We start from the raw sequence: 18,651 nt of genomic DNA on the forward strand, positions 1-18,651 counted from the left end.
ATCCACTGGACACCTGTCAGCAGCCATTTGATTTATTGCTAAACTTGAACTATAGACTGTAATTGGTAAATCTGCAGGATAGATCAAAACACACCTGAGAGACCTTCAAATTATCAACTATTACAGCTGTTTGATTACTTTGGAACCACTACTGATACCCGATATCAGCTCAAGGCCATGTCTGCAACTGGCTGCATCAATCCAGTGAAGTGCTCTGCAAAAAGATGTCAGAATAGAGACAAAGTGGGCTATGTCCAGAAAAAGGTTAATCAATAGCTTGCAAGGTTGACTGAGTGTCATTAAATACAGTGGTGCACCTACTGTATATAAGATGTGACCTGTTGTCTGTATCATTCTCAGTCACCATTTCTGCCATACTGGTAGTTACCAGGTTGTCCACCTGGAAGATTTTGTGTACAGCCAGAAATGTTCATATCACCATGGATCTGGGGAATAGTAATAATACTCTGTTGCAGTTTTTGGTTTCTTCTAGGGAGGAGGAGGAGGTAAGGAATCTGTTTGAAAATGTATCTCAGTATACCAAGTCTTTACTTCTGACAAAGATACTGTATATGTGCCTAAAACTAGTATAATCTTAAGTTTATCATGTGAATAAATGCAGGTAGATAAATGCAGGATAACATGGGCAACAAGGTACTTTGGTCTTTTGAGAGATTTGTGTTACAACAGAACTTGTCCATACATGCTTTTAATAATGGTGAGTTAATGCCTAGGCATGTGCCAATACTAATCTATGCATAAATGAGGAAATTAAAACATTAATATACTTGTTCTGATTTCCTAAAGTACTAGGTTATATTTTTACATGCATTTTAATTGCAACTAATACTTACTTCTATCTAATTATACTTTAATACCTATTTAGAAACATTTTCATATTATCAATCTATCCTAACTAGTTACACAGAGCAAGTTTATATTTGCTTATCTGTTGTAATTTTATATTTTTCAGCAGTCCTTTTCTTGTTTTACTATAAAAAAGTTTAATAAAAAGGTAAAAGTATTTAAGTTCATATAATAACCACCTGCAACATAGTAGAAGAACTAAACTATTACCTGAAAGTTATTTTAGCAGCCACGGTGACTGTATGCAGTTTTCTGATTGTCGGAATAAAAAATATCATTTAAGTATATGCTTAACATAAAGCATGTTCTTAATGACGTTTTCCTTGAAAGACTAAATCTTATGCTTACTGAAGATCATGGCCAAATTCCCACTGTTTTCAGCAGGACCTGGTCCAAATGGGATATGCCAATAATAACAACCTTTCTACACTCAAAAGGCTATTCTCTTTGGTGTTCAAATTGATTTGCGAATACCACTGCCAAAAATGTTTCAGACAATGCTAGCAGGAAAGATTATTTATTTATGGGGCAATTAAGCATCTGTGCATGTTAGGTAGTGGCAACAATACTGCATTTAAATAGATTAAAAATAAACTCTTGATCAAGAGAAAATAAAAGTGACAAAGTCAAACTGTGTTGTTATGCTTATCATAACACATAAGTAAGTTATTCTTTTTTGTATACAATAGACATCACAATAGGATTACTCTTTAAAGGCAAAGAAATTACTAATCAACAGCAGCAGAAAACTATTACAAAAAGCTTTGCATCATTGTTTTACTTACCTTTACTTACCTTTGCTTACTCTCCTGGAGGAGATATCTTGATACGTACTTCTAAACTCAGCTTTTGTTTGTGTTTTGTAGGCAAAAAGGAGAGCCACCACTTGAAAACGGGTTCCTTCCATACTTGGGCTGTGCCTTGCAGTTCGGTGCCAACCCCCTCGAATTCCTCAAAGAAAAGCAAAAGAAGCATGGCCACATTTTCACTTGCCGAGTAGCGGGGAAATACATTCATTTCCTCACTGACCCTTTTTCATACCATTCATTGATACGCCATGGAAAACACTTGGACTGGAAAAAGTTCCATTTTGCTACTTCTGCCAAGGTACAATGTTAAAAGTGGCTTCAATATCTAATGTGTAGAATCTTCTGGCAGGACAGACAGTAGTCTGTCCTGACAGAAGTTAATCCCTGTAGCATAACCATGCCTTTGAAATATAATTGACTTCACATTTCTGCACTTTTATCGGTTTAAAACATTGGAGTCTTATTTCCCCCCCTTTCCTTAACAGAAAGGAAATTTACAGTAATTTGGATTGTAAAAGAAGGACATTTAGTCAGGTAGTATTCCTAATTGCTAAAGTAGAAACACAGTTAGCACCTTTTTTACAAAATGATACATGGCTTGCTGAAGCTGAAAACTTCTTCAGGAGCTTCTCAGTGGAAGATTAGCTCCCAATGCCTTAAAAAATGATGCAACACAGTAGAAGCTCAATCAAACTCTTATTGAAGTAAGCAAAAAGGGTCTTTCTGATGTCAGTGGGAGTTGAATGAAGCTCTAGGTAACCACATTTATTGTAAGCATGCTTGATTTTATTTGCATTTGCATTTTTAACTGCTATGAGAAAGTATCAATTCTAGTATTCACAGTCCTTATTGTACTTTCCTTTAGTAAGGTATGAAGTTATACTTTGGCTTTAATTTCTGTTAGACTTTATCATCAAGGTTGTCACAGGTCTTATTTATCATGCATGCAATTTATTTTGTGACAGGCTTTTGGGCATGGTAGCATTGACCCAGCAGAGGGAAACACCACTGAAAATTTTCATCAGACTTTCATTAGAACCCTTCAAGGTAACGCCCTAGATGACCTCATCAAAGCAATGATGGAAAATCTACAAGACGTCATGCTGCAGTCAAGAACATCTAAACTTCAGTTTAATGCCTGGACAACAGAAGGACTTTATAAGTTCTGTTGCCAGGTGATGTTTGAGTCAGGCTTTTTAACACTTTTTGGTAAAGAATTTAATTCAAATCATGAGAAAAATCTATCAAAGCAGGAGACCGAGAGAGCACATATTCTAAATGCCCTTGAAAATTTCAAGGAATTTGATAGGATCTTTCCGGCTCTTGTGGCGGGGCTGCCTATCCATCTGTTCAAGAGTGCCCACAGTGCACGTGAGAAGCTGGGGGAAGCACTGCTCCACAAGAACCTCCTGAAAAGGAACAATCTCTCTGAGCTTGTCACCCTCCGCATGTTCCTGAATGACACTCTGTCAACCTTTGATGACATGGAAAAAGCGAAGACCCATGTGGCAGTACTCTGGGCCTCGCAAGCCAACACCATTCCTGCCACATTTTGGAGTTTGTTCTATCTTCTGAAGTAAGTCCCAACATTTCTTGCTTCCAAATGAGAAAAATAATGTTTATTTTCTTTCAGAAACCAATTCACTACTATGGGTAAATTCCACTGCTTGATACTTCAGTATCAAGAAGCTTACTGATTACAACACAAATGGCATGTTGTAGACTTCTGCAGAACTCCCACTTTTCTTGTCTCAGACCAAGTAGAGGTACCACAGAGCAATGCCATAGAAGATTTTCAAAAATACTCCAGGGCAATGCCTTGAATCCTAGCATTAAAAAGTAGCACGTGATGCACTTTGTAAAGGCAAATTTGGAGTAAGTTTATATATGACACTAAAAGTGCTGCTTGCAGTCAAAATTTTAATTACATTGAAGGCTCCCAGTATAATCAGACATTTTTAGACCATCTCACTAGAGCAGGCAAAACAGGCTTTAACTTCATGGTTGATTTAACAGATATTTAATAGACAGTAGTTTATATGTTGATAGATCCTACTGAGGTTGTAGTAGTTATGCAGCAATATCAACACAGCAGCTCCCTGCTGCTTTCTTCACCCAGACTTCAGCAGAGCTCTTCCACTTGGATAAAGCTGTCGTGGCAGCATGAAGAGTGAGACACAAAATCCTCAACTATTCATACATGTTTTAGGCCAGTGATTTGAGATTCACTTGGGGTGTATGTCCAAATTCCTCAAGAGAAGGAAGGGCATTCAAAGCCTTAAGTGGGTTAAGATTCCTGTACATAATTTCCTAAATTTCCAGAATAGACTTTCCTATATAGTATTTTCCTAACTTTAGATATCTGCAGTATAAACTGGAGCTACTGAGTTTGTTACTTATGAGAGGAGAGCACAGTTCAGATAAAACTATTAATTGTCCAATTTAGAGTGAGTATACTCCATGGAATATAAACTACCCCAGCTCTTAAGTATGTATCTAAATTTCTAATGTTTTTATTTAGCCAGTGGCTTGTAATCTCATACCTACCAGCCAGTGTCACTAACTGGGGTTATTTGGTACTTTTTATTCTAAGAAGGCATTTGCTTAAATTGTCTTGGCTAATCACGCCTTCATAATGACAACACTATTGAATCCTGCATTGTTATCATGCATATTGCACCATATATTGTTCATATATTGCATGTCTGAAGAAAGTCTAAATAGTAAAGGGTACTATGTGGACTTTTAGCATTTGGAAGATTCTTTTCAGATAAACAGAATAGGACATCACATAATAGGACATCATCCAGGATAAGTGATGTTATAAAACTGATTTATGATCCCCTTCCCAAATCTTCTACCTGCAATGGAGCTCTTTCCTAATATGCAACTGATTGTTTCATTTCTTATTCTTGGCATTGCTTTTTAGTGACATCACTATTTATTACCTCTGTTACGCACATTAGTTCTGTCCCTCCTGTCATTGGAGACAGATCAAATACTTGGGGTTCTTTTCCTTTATAGAATCTATTGTATCTTTGCCAAAAGGTGAAAAAGTCTAATTGCATAAGTAGATTTTGCTTCAACATTTTCATTTTGGAAGGTTGTACTTGTCAGCTAACAAACTAAATTTTATTTGGGAATAAAATGAATGGCACAAACCCTTTTTAAACCATTCTTAAGTATAACATTATGTCATACTTCTGCACTTTTGATTTTAGGAATCCAGAAGCAATGAGAGCTGCTATCAAAGAAGTGCAAAGCATTTTGGAAAGTGCTGGAGAGAAGATCAGCTTAGATGGCAAACATATTTCCTTGAACCGAAAACAGCTGGATAATATGCCAGTACTAGGTATGACTGTTTTATGCAGGAGTACCAGAAATCACCCCACAATTTTCACAATCTTCTATTTGTCCCCATATAAGCACTTTCTACGGAATTACTATTAACCAGCACACACCAGAACAAAAACCTGTATGTTCCCTGGCAATGGCCAACACAATCAGTCTTCCCAGTATCAGAGGTGGTCCTGAGTGTACCAATTCACATAAATAGCATTTTTTTTAGCATGGGTAATGGCATGTCGGAATACAGTGTGTGTCAGCACAACTATTCAGTGTTGGACACCCGTGGATAATTCAGAACAATATTTTGTTTGGTAATGGCTTTAGATCAAATAAAGGGTGTTGCCAAATTGTATATGGCAGCTGTTATTATATCAAGCAAGATCTTCTAGTACCATTACTGGAATTTCTTCTTAATGTTTTTCAAATTACAGGCACATATTTCAAGTGTCCAAATTACAGGGAAGAGTTTTGAAAATGTCACTGTTTGACTACTGCTGATTTCTTTAATCAGTTTATATTGAAATCAAACAAAAAACAAGGTGCTCCTGTGCACCAGCACTAAAAGTTTCAGAAAAGCCTGATCACTGCACTGTTTCCTTTTCTTGTTATGTTTTCATGGTTTTCTTTACTTCAGCTTAAAAGTGTGTCTCACTTTCAAACATTCTGTTGCATCAGCTATGAGTAATTTTCTAGGGGAAAGCGGATTATGTTCTCAGTGTTATCTGCAGAAGGGATAATAATGCTAACAAGAAATGAGAAAGATACTTTCTTAGGCATTTATGAAGTTACTGTTAAATTATTTTTTTTAATAGGCTTTAATAGTGGGTTTGAAATAGCTCAAAATATGTCCTCCCCCAAGGACATATACATACTATTTCTGTGGTAATCATTCCTTTTCCTCTCTCTATAGATAGCATCATCAAGGAGGCAATGAGGCTATCGAGTGCATCCATGACTTTCCGAGTTGCTAAAGAGGATTTCACTTTGCACTTAGAGAATGATTTTTACAACATTCGCAAGGATGATATTGTAGCTCTTTATCCTCAACTTTTGCATTTTGATCCAGAAATCTATGCTGATCCTTTGGTAAGTATTTATCACAGTGCATTAAATTCTGAGCTCTAGCAGAAGCCAGCATGTTTTTTAATAGAGCACTTACCAAGAATGCTTCTACAGCTGTTATTCTGTTGTGCTCCAGACAGTCTGTTCTTATGCCTGGAGTCTCAAGGATAGGCAAGAACTACCTGCAAAACATGTTTGGGTGTAAACAAAAAGTGTACTGGAAGCCCAGGAGAGCCTTTTAGCTTTTGTCTCCCTCAATAATGACAGATTACCACTTGGGGAGGAAGAAGAGGAGGAGATTGAGAGAGGGCAAGGATAAGGATAATATTTTCTCAACAACACAGGATGAGAAACCTTCCAGTTCAGATGCATGAACACAGATGCAAGCTGTACTGCTTATTTTAAGAGGTTAGAAGTTATCAAAACTTTTAAGAAGTTATCAAAAGGATTCCCTAGCTTGACTCTAGCAAAGATCCTGAGATGATATTGTCCCACATGCCAGACCTTTTCAAGGACTACCCTTTGCAGAAAGCACCTTAGGGCCTGGTACCACCATGAAGCACAAAAACTGTCCTGTAAAGTGTTTACTGCCTGAGGCTTTTCCCTCCCAGCCTGCATTTTGTGTCTTAATAGCATTATCCAGTCCTTGGAGTTATTCAGATATCAACTAACTCTTTTGTGGGTTTTATTGCAGACATTCAAATACGATCGCTATCTCAATGAGAACGGAGAAGAAAAGACTGACTTCTACCGCAATGGTCGCAAGTTGAAGTATTATTATATGCCATTTGGGACAGGAATAGCAAAATGCCCTGGCAGATTATTTGCTGTCCATGAAATTAAACAATTTTTGGTTTTGATATTTTCATACTTTGAGATAGAGCTTGTGGACAACAACGTGCAGTGTCCTTCATTAGATCAATCCCGTGCAGGACTGGGGATTTTGCAACCATCCAATGACATTGATTTCAGGTATAGACTGAAATGTCTATGAATATATATATGTTTTATTATATCTATAAACTGTGTACAGTATAAATACACTATATAACATATATTTTGTATATACATTACGTATGTATGCAAGTGAAACATTGTAAGTCTCAGGGGAAAATCCATAGGAAGATGCTACTTCATCAACCTAATAGAGAATACATAATACTATTATGGTACCAGCAGAAAATGGGTTTAATGCATGTTGTTGATACAAAAGTTACTCCTTTTACCAACCATTCTAAAATGCAAGTTGTGACTTTGAGTTGTGTATGTACAATAGTTCATTTTTTTTCTGCCAGCAACTACCTTCCCAGAGTAATATAGTTAAAATTTCATCAGGTAGTTCAAAATAATTATAAAAATTCAACAAGAGTTAAACCATACTCTTTTTTTATAACTGAAATGTTGGAGGTGGAGGGTTCTCACCATGGGTGAAATAAGATTTTTATAGTATAAAGGCAGACTGGGGGAGGGGAGAATTTCCTGGGGAAGTACTTTTATGTTTTTATTAAAAACTAGAAAAGACTTGAATAAAATCTACAAAATCTTTCACGTTCTAGTGAAACTGCAGAATCTGTATCATATTCATTGTAATATATATTTCTGTTCAGAAAGTTTTTAACTGTATTACAATAAATGATATTATCTGCACTAAATGCTTCTCTAGACTGTTGGTTGTTTCAATGTCTTAACATTCTCAAAGATTTATGCACTCATCACTAGCCACCTGAGCCACCTTTAAACTAGCCAGCTCAAACATCGTAGAATATCCTGGCTTGGAAGAGCCACACAAGGATCATAAAGTCCGACTCCTGTCTCCACACGGGACCACCCAAAAAATCAGACCATGTGTCTGAGAGCACTGCCCAAACGTTTCTTGAATTCTGGCAGGATCAGTGCCATCACCACTACTCTGAGGAACCTGTCCCAGTGCCCGACCACCCTCTGGGTGCAGAACCTTTCCCTAACCCCAGCCTGACCCTCCCCTGTTCCATTTCCATGCTGTTCCCTCGGGTCCTGTTGCTGTCCCCAGAGAGCAGAGCTCAACGCCTGCCCCTCTGCTCCCCTCTGAGGGAGCTGCAGGCTGCCATGAGGCCTCCCCTCAGCCTGCTCTGCTCTGGGCTGAACAAACCAAGGGGCCTCAGATGCTCCTCATACATCTTTCCCTCTAGACCCTTCACCATCTGTGTTGTCAATACGGAGATAAGTAAATAGCCACCAGTGCTTGTAGTTGGATTTTGCACCCTTCTCTAAATTCCATATATCCATAGGCCTCCATTGGTCATACTCCATAGATCTTCCTAGTCTAATTCCATTAAAGCTACTATGGATATGCCCACACATTTCATTTTCAGTGGTGTCATGTCTGTAAGAAAAATCATTTCAGGCATATCATTTGGTTCTCTGTAACATCCTGTTCCTTTCTGCTGCAAATGATGGATGGGTGTCACAAAAGTCCAGTTTTTAATGAAACATCTTTAGGCTGAAAGAAAGAGTTTTCTTATCATCCGCCAGTGAAAACAACAAATGGACTTAAAATATTGTTGTTATCCTATTTTTTTTTATGCTTCTAAGGATTTACGATCTGACCTTTTGTCCTTGAATCAAATGTTAGCCTCATCACAGAAGATGAGATACAGAGCTATTAGATATTTTCAGATTTCCCGTTCTGGCAAGACATCCAATCTAGCTGATAAAGCTCTTCCTAAACATGGAATTTTACCAGGACACAGGCCTTGAACTGCTTTAAATTATGCATCTGTTTCTATTCTCACTATCCACTGTGCTAAATATTCAAAGGCAAAGAAAAAGATTCTGTAGTGTGTGATTATTACCCGTGTGTTACCTTTGTAAATTTATTTAAACTTTTTTCATTTTCAAAAGAGAACAAAGAACACCACATTGTTGCCATTTATAATATGTATAATATTTAAAAAATTAGATATAATGAAAGTGGCTTTGAATTATTAGTTTGGTTCTCTTGGTAAGGGAAGTGCCCAGTCATAGGTACAGCCTCTTTTCATAGTTCTGCCAATTATGTTTTTGTATGATTTATATAAATTACAGCACATTCATTGTAAGTTAGTATTGACTCAGAGAACACATGAAAGCCTGACATTATCATAATTACATATGCCCTGGCACATATTATTACTATTAGAGTATCTACTCCTCCTTTCTTAAACAAATCTTTCCTAACACTACAGGTTTTGAGAGTAGCAAGTCTGTGCAATGTTTTAAGCAAAATAACCTTCCTTGATGAAAATGAATTCAAAACAGAATTGCAACAGTAGATAATGGAAGACAGCACAGGAGTTATTAAAGCCAGCATCTCCATGGTTGCATTGACACTTGGCACTTTTTCTTCCATCCCCTGATGTATGATAACCCTGATCCATTGGATCTTGCCTACAAGTTCAGTTAGAGGCAACCATCCACATTTTTTATTGCAGCAGACATGTAAGAAGAAACTCAGTTTCTGTTTGAGCTTTGTTTTTTATGTTTATTTCTTTTTGTTTGTTTTAGTGAGGATTAGATCAGTCTTTAATGTACAAGATAAATTCTACAAATAAGTTAGGGTTTGTCTATAGCCTTCAGCTACTTTTGCACCAAGAAGGTGAAGACCAAATAAATTAAAAAAAAAAAAAAGTTGTAAGGTTCTGTGACTAGACAGCTATTTACAAATTTATGTTTGTTTTTGAAGCCAGTGCTAAATTGTTGCTGACATTTTAGAACAAAAAGTGCTTCATTGCAACCTGCATAAATCCCTATGAATTTCCAATGGAAATAATGTAAACTGCTACTCTTAAAACTCTATTTGCAATTAAAATAACTATACTGTTTTATTTGCAATACGTGTTGATGCACATGATGAAAAACTTTCCTTTAAAAATTATTTACTGCAATATGGAAAGTAAAGGCTTTCTTTTTCAAAGAAACTTTTATAAACCCAAGCTTAATACAAAAGAGAGATACCCCTGCCAAGGCAGATATGACTAAGGAATGGCCAGGAGAACTCCCAAGACATTTTGTGTCTGAGGTATTATGGTCCATCTTATAACTGTGTCCAGGAAACTTACCTAACAGTGGACGGATGATTCCAAGCCTTGTGTTAAAGAGGGAAAATGCATTCCTTATCAAAATGCAATACCTGTAAGAATGGGAGAACTCATGAAATGAAGTCTCTAGTAGGAAGGGCTACCTGCAAATGTGCTTCAGAATTCACAAGAGGGTAATGTATCTGGATTTAACTTCTCCAGCATCTGTCTGTCTGGATACACTGGCCAGAAATGTGAGGTAGATGTGAATGAATGTCCAGCTTCCATTTGCACATGGATAAAGGTCCAGGCTGAGACTAGCTGAGACTAGCTCTTTAGGCCTTCCAGGACTGCATAGTCATTCTGGGCCAAAAGCCAATACCAATCTATATTGTAACTTTTATCCCCATCGAGAATTGGAAATCAATTAACGTCAAATAAAGTGAACAGTGAGACATGGGTCCTCCAACTGGCTTGGTCATGCTAGTGTAACTGAGCAAAGTAGTACCATGTTAAAAAACAAACAAGCAAACATGTGAATAAGGGTCATGTGAATAAGGTCTATGACCATACGAATTGTTTAGAGTTGGGCTGGCAATGTCCACACACTGCTTAGGGTCTGGCTATGTTGTAAAGACACCATCAAGTTCTAGCCAAATTCTTTTTAACCAGCCACCCCACCTTTCTATAAACTATTTATAAAGATGCATAAATATATCCTCTTTAATCTAAATCAGAGGATTATAACTTTAAGTTTTATCAGAAATATTTTTACAGGCTGTAACCACAAATTACATATGTATATACCAGGATTTTATTTTATTTTATATATTTTATTTTATATTTATTTTATTTTAGACTTCCATCCACATTTGTTATGGGATTTAAAGCAAATATGCCATATTATGTGAATGTTTTGTATTTTACTTTTGTAAAAGGTAAAAATTTACCTTTACCTTTTACTGGTCTATGCTTTTATAAATAAATAATAATTAAAAAAAAAAAAAGGAAGAAAAAAGCGAAAGAAAAAGGGAAAGAGTTTTTTTTTTTAGAAGAAACACTCCACTTTTTTCTCCTATCACATCCTTTTTTTTTTTTTTTAGAAGAAACACTCCACTTTTTTCTCCTATCACATCCTTTCAGTCACGTTATTTACTTGATTTAAACCTATTAAGAGCAAGACCATTCATAGACATAGCTCCAAGTGCAGGCTAATGATCTGTCCTGCACTAAAGCCTTTCTACAAAGAATTTACAATAAATCCGACTCACGACCATCTACTGCTTTGAGGTACCTGAGCCAGATGAAGGTTCATTCCATTAGGAATGTGGGGAGACTACTTCCAAAAGACAAATCTTGGCACTAGTTCATGCAACACAACTCTCTTGTAATAATAGTAATGCAGATAATAATGGACAGATTTTGTACACCTCTCCCACAGAGCTATTTCAAAGATTTACTATGAGAGGCAATGAGAACATTTAACAAATCACAGCAGGCAGGAGAATCCATATACCCATCCCACCCAAGTGCAATGCCTTAACTGAAGACTCATTACAAACTGGTAGAAATCAGACCATACACAGGGTCCCACAGGGATGGCTCAAGTGCTCCTGCCAAAATTCCCATAGGAGCATGGTCATTGCCATTCAACTTCCCATCACTGCTCCTTTGCTGGGGTAGGAATTCTCAATGGACACCTGGACCCACAAGCTGTGAACTGGTACTCATTGGGTGAGAAATATAAAACAAGAGAGGTGATCGGTTCTTCTTGTCCAGTTCTGAACTCCTGTAACAGAAGGAGCATATCAGCATATCTTCAGAGGACTCTGCAGAGCAATGTCAATTTTTAATGTTGACCCAGAGTTATGAAGCTGAAAAGATCCAGAATAAACTCTTGAGCACTTTCCACACTTTGTGACAAAAGAAATGCAAATGAAAAGTTTGAACAGTTCTTTTTAAAAAAAAAAAAAATAAAAAAATAATATTGGTTAATATGGAAGTATTTTGGTTTCATTCCATGACCGCTACTTTTGTAACCTCAGTTAAACCTCTGTTACCAGGGTCACCCAGATGCAAGTGAGGGGAGAAAGTGGTACAAAGTCTGTGGCTGCTATGCCTCAGCTAATGTAATCAAATACTTAACAATCAATACTCATCTGCCTTGCCAGGGTCACGGACACCGCAAAGTTATACCAGGGCAATTCTCTGTGCTGCGTCTCCAAATAACTGTACTTTTCTCAAGATATGAGACCAAAACAAGGTAAGATGAAAGGCCGTACAAGCAATTAGAAAAATACTGTGCAGACTCAGGTTGGTATGAAGGAGGCAGCCTACGCCATGAGTTGTGTGAGTCTTTCACATTACCTATCTACTACACAGAAGGAGATATGGGCAGAAAGGAGGCAGAGACCCCACCTCCCAGGTGAGAATCCTAACCATTAGGCTAGCTCAGGCATTCACTGCTTTTTCCAGTGGTAGCTTTTCTCTGAAAAACTGAACAAATTTAGTAGAATGATTTGCATGTCTCCCAACCTGTACTCTTTTAATTAAAGTCCTCTCTTAGCTGAGAAACTATTCAGTTTTGACATGGGATTGAAGTCCCGGAGGTGGATGAAGGAATCAAATCCACATGCTGAGGGCAGTCTCTAACCATGGTGAGTAAAAGTGAGGGTACCTCCTGAGGGAGGCACAAGCACTCGGTAGATTAGGCACACCAAGGGGTTTAAGGGCACAAGCCTTTGTTGGACCCAGATGAGCTTTGCAAAGGGCTTGGTAGGTGCCTTTGCACGGCAGTCCTGGGATAAGAAGCAGGACACGGGCAGCTGAGTGGGAGCAGGTGGTGTATAACCCGGCAGAGAGGCACTTTGGCTGAAGAGGTAGAAGTGAGACAAAGAAAATGCTTTACAGTTTTTCTGCTGAAAGAAATCTTTCCTCATGCTGGAGTTCCTGGAAGTGACACAATGACCTTACTAAAGTAACAAGGCACCTTATCAGAAAAAGACAGTTTCACATTTCTGAAACCATGCTGGCCATCACTGCTATTCACCAGCTGGGAGTTGTCTGCAGAGAAACTACACCTGATAACCCTTTGCTGGATGCTAAAGGTCATGTAAAACTAGCTTGGTCAGTCAACCATCTCTGGCAGGCTGAACCAGCTCCTTTCCAGGAGCATGAGCATGAAGCAGCAGCAGCCACACTCAGAGGCATTAGGGGCAGGCCTGGGATGTGGAAGATGCAGCACAGAGGGGTCTTGGTAGTTTTGGCTCTCGGTAGCTGGAACCTGGCTCTTGGGAGCTGCAGCACCCTGGTGATTTTGTCAAGGTTCAGGTTCAGCCTGGAACTGCCTGACAGGATGGATCTAAGGCCATCTTAGCCAAATTTTAAATGGAAAAAGCTGCTACCGTATTGTGTGTGGACCCAATCTCTGAGACCTGCTTTGAGGAACTCCCCAGTGACAGAAGGGGAGGAGGTCCTCATGGTATATGGGTCCTGATGGGCTGAGGGTCAAAGCTGTATGCAAGGTGCTCTTTTCAATTAAAAACATAATAAAAAAATCACTCCTAGGCTCAAATAAAAGAGGAATGGTAGGTGCCTATTAACAGTGCTGCTTCTAGGTTCAGCCAGCCAGTCTTCAACATAACAAGTGTTTTCAATGACTGCAGTTTTGAGCTAAGATTTTACAAATCATGGATGAAGTTCTTAAACTGTTCTTTGATCTTAATGTAGTAGTAACATGATAAGCTAGTCTTTATGTTGCAGGACCTTTCAAGCAATTTTCCAAAGATAAAAAGAAGAGGAAGCACAAAGAGGAGAAATCATGGGATAATTTTGTCTGAAAGCATGAAATATGCTTTCCTGATAATTACAGCTCAGTTGTCAGTAGCATGCTTTAGAAGATACTGTCCATGGTCTTGGTGTAATCAGATAGCTGAAGCAGGATAAATAGGCATCCACTGTTTATGATCTGCACAGAGTGCTGAAGTAGGGTAATTGGCAGGCTGAACATAGCACCAAGATCTGCCCTCATTCACACCACAATAACCACAGTTATGTCAACACATTTAAACAGCTCGCAGAGGGGGCTTGAGCATAATTATGGCTATGGCCTGTCCCTCTTTAGTCAGCTGTATAAGGAGGTTTGGTGGTAAAAGCAGTCATTGCCTCACAGTAACCTCAGAATTAAACAATAAAGAGGTTACATATTATTAAATGGACTACTGTCAAAGTAAATACCTGTCTTGCTAACTGTTGTTGACTTTACTTTGTTTTCTGCCAAAACAGACAACTCTATGAGACACACTTAAAATCAAATGATCAAAATCAAATAATCTTCAGTGGTTCACATGTCATGAAAAGAGAGAGAGGTCACTTCAGAGCAATTATTGAAGAGCCACCAATTTTTAAAATTAAAAGTCCATTTTACATAATTCATCAGTCTCTACTTATCTTTTAAAGATAACAGCCACTTCTGAAATTCAGACAGATGGATCCCACAGAGGTTTTGAAAGACTAAAGCACCTTAGCTGATTGAATCACTCTGGTTTTGGGAACAATTCAGTGTGAAGAACCAAGTAATTATTTTTCAGAAGCATTCATGTAATAGTTGATTGGAAGGGGATTAGATGTCTCACAGGCTGCAATAACTGCAGACTCAAGACTTACAGACATCCACAAGAACATCAGTAAATCATAGGCTGGCAAAGGTCAGACAAAAAGACTGCCAATTTTAGATTTCTGTCATGATTAAATACCCCACAATGCCAACAGAAGTATATGAGATTATGGCAAACGTCAGTGGAACTTCCTCAGGATCCGTACAAGGCACCCCATCAGCTTGTCCTCAGAGGTGTTCAACTTACTGGCCCTTTTCAAGAAAACAAGTGGTTTTTCTGTGAGGTTCTATTGGGTTTTAAGAGTCCTCTTTCCTAACATTAGGTGCTTGTGGACACACTGCATGAAGGTAAATCAGAGCCTGCAAGAGAATCATGGATAGATATGAACATTTACTACTTCCAAAAGCTTTAGTATTCAGCACCATGAGTTTGCATGACTGTTTTGAAGCACAGGGTGATGAAAGTTGCCAAAAGGGTTGCATTAACAGGTAAGAGGTAATCTGAGCCTTGCTGACCTATTGAGATCTCAGCTCTGCACTTTTTAATGCTACCGGTTCCTTAAGCAGAGGGAGAAATGCTTCCTCTCTACTTTACATGGCATTTCAGCTTGGATGCTCTACCCAAGTAAGCAAAGCCTCAGGAAAGGTGAACAGTCAAGGAGAGGCTATCTGAAGACACACCCTCCACATTGAACTGGTTCATCTCATGGCTATTTTATTTCCCATCTGTAAGAATTTAAACCGGGGACTAATGTTCTTACAAGGACTAAAAGGTGATGTTAAAAATGATAGGGGAAGCCATTAACAATGCAACCAACAGTCAATTACATGGGTTCTGTTAACTATGATTCATCAGTATGCTGTCAAATGACTTTTCCTGAAATTTGATAATATGATAAAGAATTAGAAATTCTGTAGACCCTGAAGAAACCATAGTCGGATAATCTGAGTGCTGGGTACAAAAATACTGGATACAGTGGATATTCACCAGGGGAGGTTTAGGTTGGATATTAGGAAAAACTTCTTTACTGAAAGGGTTGTTAGGCATTAGAATGGGCTGCCCAGGGAAGTGGTTGAGTCAGCATCCCTGGAGGTCTTTAAATGATATTTAAGATGTCAAGCTTAGTGATATGGTTTAGTGGAGGACTGGTTAGTGTTAGGTCAGAGGTTGGACTCGGTGATCTTGGAGGTCTCTTCTAACCTAAATGATTTTGTGATTCTGTGATGTGCTATGCCACAGAGCTATCTGCAGGTGCCTGATGTTAGGTTCGTACTACCAGAAGGTAGATGCAGGGTTGCAATTCAGAGTACCCAAGCTGACAGCTGAGGCTCCCAGTGCAGGCAGAGCAGAGTCAAGGGCTGAAGGGCAAGCCCAGTCTCACCCCAGGAGTAGTTTCTAAAGTTAAATGGTGGCACAAGTTACATGCTTATTCCTTGGCCTACACACTCAGAATGTTTTTACCATTGTTTTATAATTGGCACACAGATCAGGACTTTGTAGTAACAGTTATACAAACAGAATAAAACCACTATTCCCAAGGAGGTCACAGTCTAAGGAAAATAGAAGGTGAAAAGTATCCATCTAGTGGAGGGCAAGGAAACAATAAGGCAGTATTTGCCAGTGTGCCAGCTAGTGGTCTGAATAGACCAGGAGGTTGGCTAATGTTAAGTTCATCGCCAACATTGAATGCATCTTGATCTGTTCAGGTCTAGAACAGAAGACAGCAGATGATGGGTAGGTAAGGAGTAAGCTATGAAGCTACTTGAAAGTGAAAAAAAGAGCAGTTTATCCTTGGTGCTACAAAGAGTACAGGAGGAGGCAGCACGTGTGGAGGGATCACAGTATAAATGACCTTTGCAGCAAAAATATGAATCAATGTAGTAGGACAGGAGAGCAGTAGAAAATTGCAGCAGTGACGAAGGAGCTAGAAAGGAGCACCTGGATGAATGGTTTGTCCAGAGGATGGGTAGAAAAGGCTGTATCTTAACAGCAATTATGTAGGCGCCAGGAGACAGCATTTTAAGAGGAGCACCACTGACTGTGGCAGAGACTGGCAATGGGTGACCAAGGTCGAGGATGAGGTATTGGTTTTGAGATTTGACCTGGCTGAAGATATTAGAAAGAAGTGTCACTTGAATGAAGCAAGTGTAAATTCAATTGAAGGGAAGCTAGAGCTGCACTTAGGCAGTACTCCCGACTGAGGTTTTAAATGGTGTGTTCTGCAAGAGAGCAAGGAATGTGGCATGATCATGACTGAAGTAAGCTTGTATTAGGAAATGAGACAACAAGGGAGAACAAAAGGTTTAGGGAAGGAATGAGAGACAAGGGGACTATCAGGAGATACTATAAAAGGAGAGCTCAGTAAGAGCGCCTCTTTAGTGGAAACCATGAACCTAGATTTCCAGATCAGATCTCAGACAGAGCCTGTTCCAAGCAGTTACTGCTGTAAATAAAATACTGCAGACCAAATCCACATGCATGTACTTAAGCAAATATTTGTGACCACTCTGATCAAAGTTATTAGGTGATAATGTTCAGCCTTGGAAACTGGCCTTGAACAGCATTTATTAAGGTGTTCCACTACTACAGCTATCACTAAAGATCAGCACACGAAACTGCACTGTCAACCAGCCTTGAACCTTTGTGCAGAGGATTACCAGTAAAAATGTCCAGAAAATAATATATCTGAGGCCTGGTAAATAAAACACATGCCAGCTATCAGCAGCACTGTGTAACCATCATTACAATCTATTGTATTGTTAAAAATATGCTGGACAACAAGAAGTAACTTGAGGGAATACTGAATTTTCATTGCTTGCTATACTTATCCATGGCCATAATTATATTTTTTAGACAAGTGTTTTTCATAAGTTGACAGTCTTTACTTCAAGTTTGTAACTTCTGTGTAATATAGATTTGGCAATGAATATATGGTGAACATACAATTAGGCAATGAAAATACTGAGTGTCACATATATAGAGAGAGACTGAAATTTATGACATAGTCTGAAAAACAAAACATCAAATTGTGCAGCCAAAGACTATAGGAAAATAAAATTTTAAAAAGTGTAAAGTACTGTTTTCAGAATGACCAAGAGCCAGAGTGAATCAGGTATTCAAAGCCATTTCAAATGCCCTGTGGTATCCATGTACCTCTCTAGGCTCACTTCATAAAGGTAGGTGGATCCCATAAGTCAAGTGTCAAATCTGTCAACTTCATGGTGTCTTAGAGACCTTGAGACTTCAGGGACCTTTGGGATGGCAGCCTAGTGAAGCCCTAAACCTCCACTGACCATAATGGTAGTTGGACACATTGCCCATGGGTAAATGCATGGAGGTAGATACCTGCATTAAAGTGTCCTATTCTTTGAACTGAATCCCATTCTAAGAGTTCTGAGGACTGTCAAAGAAACATTGGCTTTGGATTAGGTTTTGGTCATTGACTTTTAATACAAAGTTAGATTTCTACATGAGCAATAGCTATTGATCATAAACCTGGAGACTTCTCCTCTGAATTACCCTCTGAAAGGGAATCCTGGAAATATAGTGTTCTTGGTTTAGGCATCAGATCAGGTAATTTGTGAAAAGCCAAGGGGGTTGAGATTGCACAGATCTGGCAAAGCATTTCTGCCAACAGTTTTTGTGAAAAAAAAATCAAAAAAGTTATATATGGTTTGTTTTTTCCTGAATCACTTGTATTGGAATAAAAAATTGTTTTCTTTCAATGCATTCTAAATGAAACCATTCTAGTTTTATTTCCCATTTAAATAACTCCATCATTTCAAGATTACTTCAAATTAAAGGTTTACAGATGAAAAGCACCACTGTTTCATTTCATCAGTGCTGGCTGTCATGTTGTTTTGATTTGCTGAAGGTTCTGATGTATTTTTGGGTTAGATTTGCAGAATGACTACC

The 18,651-nt window shown here is 38.4% G+C and overlaps 1 protein-coding gene across 1 annotated transcript; it reads left to right on the forward strand.

Annotated features, from left to right (window-relative positions):
• The first annotated feature begins 352 nt into the window (after positions 1–352).
• Positions 353–7,738, forward strand: CYP7A1 (cytochrome P450 family 7 subfamily A member 1). Its single transcript, NM_001310351.1, is given in 6 exon segments — positions 353–506; positions 1,734–1,974; positions 2,642–3,252; positions 4,898–5,028; positions 5,935–6,110; positions 6,781–7,738. Coding segments are annotated over 6 exon segments (1,539 nt in total). The 5' UTR covers positions 353–426; the 3' UTR covers positions 7,081–7,738.
• Positions 7,739–18,651: the final 10,913 nt, after the last annotated feature.

This window comes from Anas platyrhynchos, chromosome 2 (genome assembly GCF_047663525.1).
Source record: "Anas platyrhynchos isolate ZD024472 breed Pekin duck chromosome 2, IASCAAS_PekinDuck_T2T, whole genome shotgun sequence".
In the NCBI taxonomy this organism is placed as follows: domain Eukaryota; kingdom Metazoa; phylum Chordata; class Aves; order Anseriformes; family Anatidae; genus Anas; species Anas platyrhynchos.